Here is a 1758-nt window from a genome sequence, read left to right on the forward strand (position 1 = left end):
TGAAGCATAATTGATTATACACACTTGTGAGGCACAAAGTTGACTATCAATAGTTGTATACGGGGCCGGTCCGGTGGCGCACTGCTACAGTGCGCCGCTTAAGAGCGCAGCGGTGCTCCTGCCGAGGGTTCAGATCCCACGTACAGACCGGCTGCTCACTGGCTGAGGGAGGTGCGGGCACAACACTGAGGGTTGCGATCCCGTTGCCGGTCCCGGTCCGGTACGGGCGCGACACTGAGGGTTGCAATCCATTGCCGGTCACGAAAAAAGACAAAAAGGAAAAAAAAAAAATAGTTGTATACAATATATGATGGTCAAATCACGATGATTTTGAAAAACTTTTTCCATGATCAGCTGATATATGTTGTGGGAATTAATACCCATTTTAATATGGGTCTATAGAAATTTAAAAGCAGGTAAAACAGTCTAGTTCATAAACACATTACAGATTACTTCTAAGCCAAACTTTAATTAGTTGTCATTATAGATATTAGGATGATATTTGCCTTGCTTTCTCTTTTGATAGTGACAGAGTACTTAAGTGACTTTGTAATTTGTAAACTCACTGCTAATTCATCTTTAGAAACTTCATATGATGATTTGGGAATATTTTAATTTGATCATTAGTCACATGTCAATTTTTTTTGAGGTATAGTACTTACCCTCTGTTACATTTTGCTATTTCGTCAAACAGAAGTTTCCACCGAGGACGTCCAATAAAAAGTCTTGAATTCAGTGCATGATATTTTTCTCCAATTATCTTCTGCCAAAAAAAAAGCTATATTTTATATGATTCATAGATTTGGATAAATAACCCATTTTTCTCACATCATTTCTGCTGGTGCTGTGGCTTCCCACCAGATTACCGTGATATGAAGAATATAAGTATCAAATGGCAACATGTTAAGTACAACTATTTCGCAGTACTATTTCCTGACTCTTTTCCTTTAAAGTCTGATATCTCCTTGAATGCCATTCATTCAAATGGCTGGCATTACTAGACTTCATTTTGCTGCTTCATTTAAAAAAAAAAAACCTGCAATGTAAGACAAAGAATGCATTCTAATTGCTCACTCACAAAAATCTCAGCACATAAACTTCACTGAAGTATTTTTGCACCACAAAAACAGTTGTCATATTTGGCTCCTTAAATGAGTAAAATACTACAAACAAACTATCACTATTGATTTGACAAAATGATCCTAGATAAGAAAGCCCAAGACAGCTGCAAGTCTTGGGTCTATTAACAAATAACTGTTAATAGGCTTGTGTTTGCAATAAGGAGAACATTAAAACCCAAAGTGAAGTGGGAAGAGAGAAGAAAGCATTTGAGTCCCAGGCAGACAGACAGAACCAAATGAAATTTATGCTCTGTACCTAAATCACAGTGATATCATGAGGAAAAATGATACTGACTTGCTTCATGAGAGTAGTAACATATAAATTTCTTTTTTACATACCAACGAGGCTAGAAATATGACTAGAAAAAATAGGGTTAGATTAGTTTTGACGTGACTGACAAGCATTCAGATTTTGTATCCAAAGTATTGTGAAAATGTGTGACAGAAAATACTAAATTAAAACTTGCGAAAGAATTCACACCCAGATTTATACACCTGTCCAGCTCTTTGATGTTGTCTCTAAATATTAGTTTCTTCGTCCGTAGAATGGGGATAGTAATAGTATTTACTTCTTGAAACTTTTGGGATTACATGAGATAATGTATGTGAAATTCCTAGCACAGTAAATAAATAATGC

The 1758-nt window shown here is 36.2% G+C and overlaps 1 protein-coding gene across 2 annotated transcripts in view; it reads right to left on the minus strand.

The window, feature by feature from the left end:
• NOX4 (NADPH oxidase 4) overlaps positions 1-1758 on the minus strand; it is a 169296-nt gene that overhangs the window by 13489 nt on the left and 154049 nt on the right. For both annotated transcript variants that reach the window (XM_008577501.1, XM_008577500.1), the window contains one exon: positions 663-763. In XM_008577501.1, the coding sequence (XP_008575723.1) occupies positions 663-763 (101 nt within the window). The remainder of the gene's footprint in view (positions 1-662; positions 764-1758) is intronic.

The sequence above is a fragment of the Galeopterus variegatus genome, unplaced genomic scaffold (assembly GCF_000696425.1).
Source record: "Galeopterus variegatus unplaced genomic scaffold, G_variegatus-3.0.2 Scaffold1523, whole genome shotgun sequence".
Taxonomy (NCBI): Eukaryota; Metazoa; Chordata; class Mammalia; order Dermoptera; family Cynocephalidae; genus Galeopterus; species Galeopterus variegatus.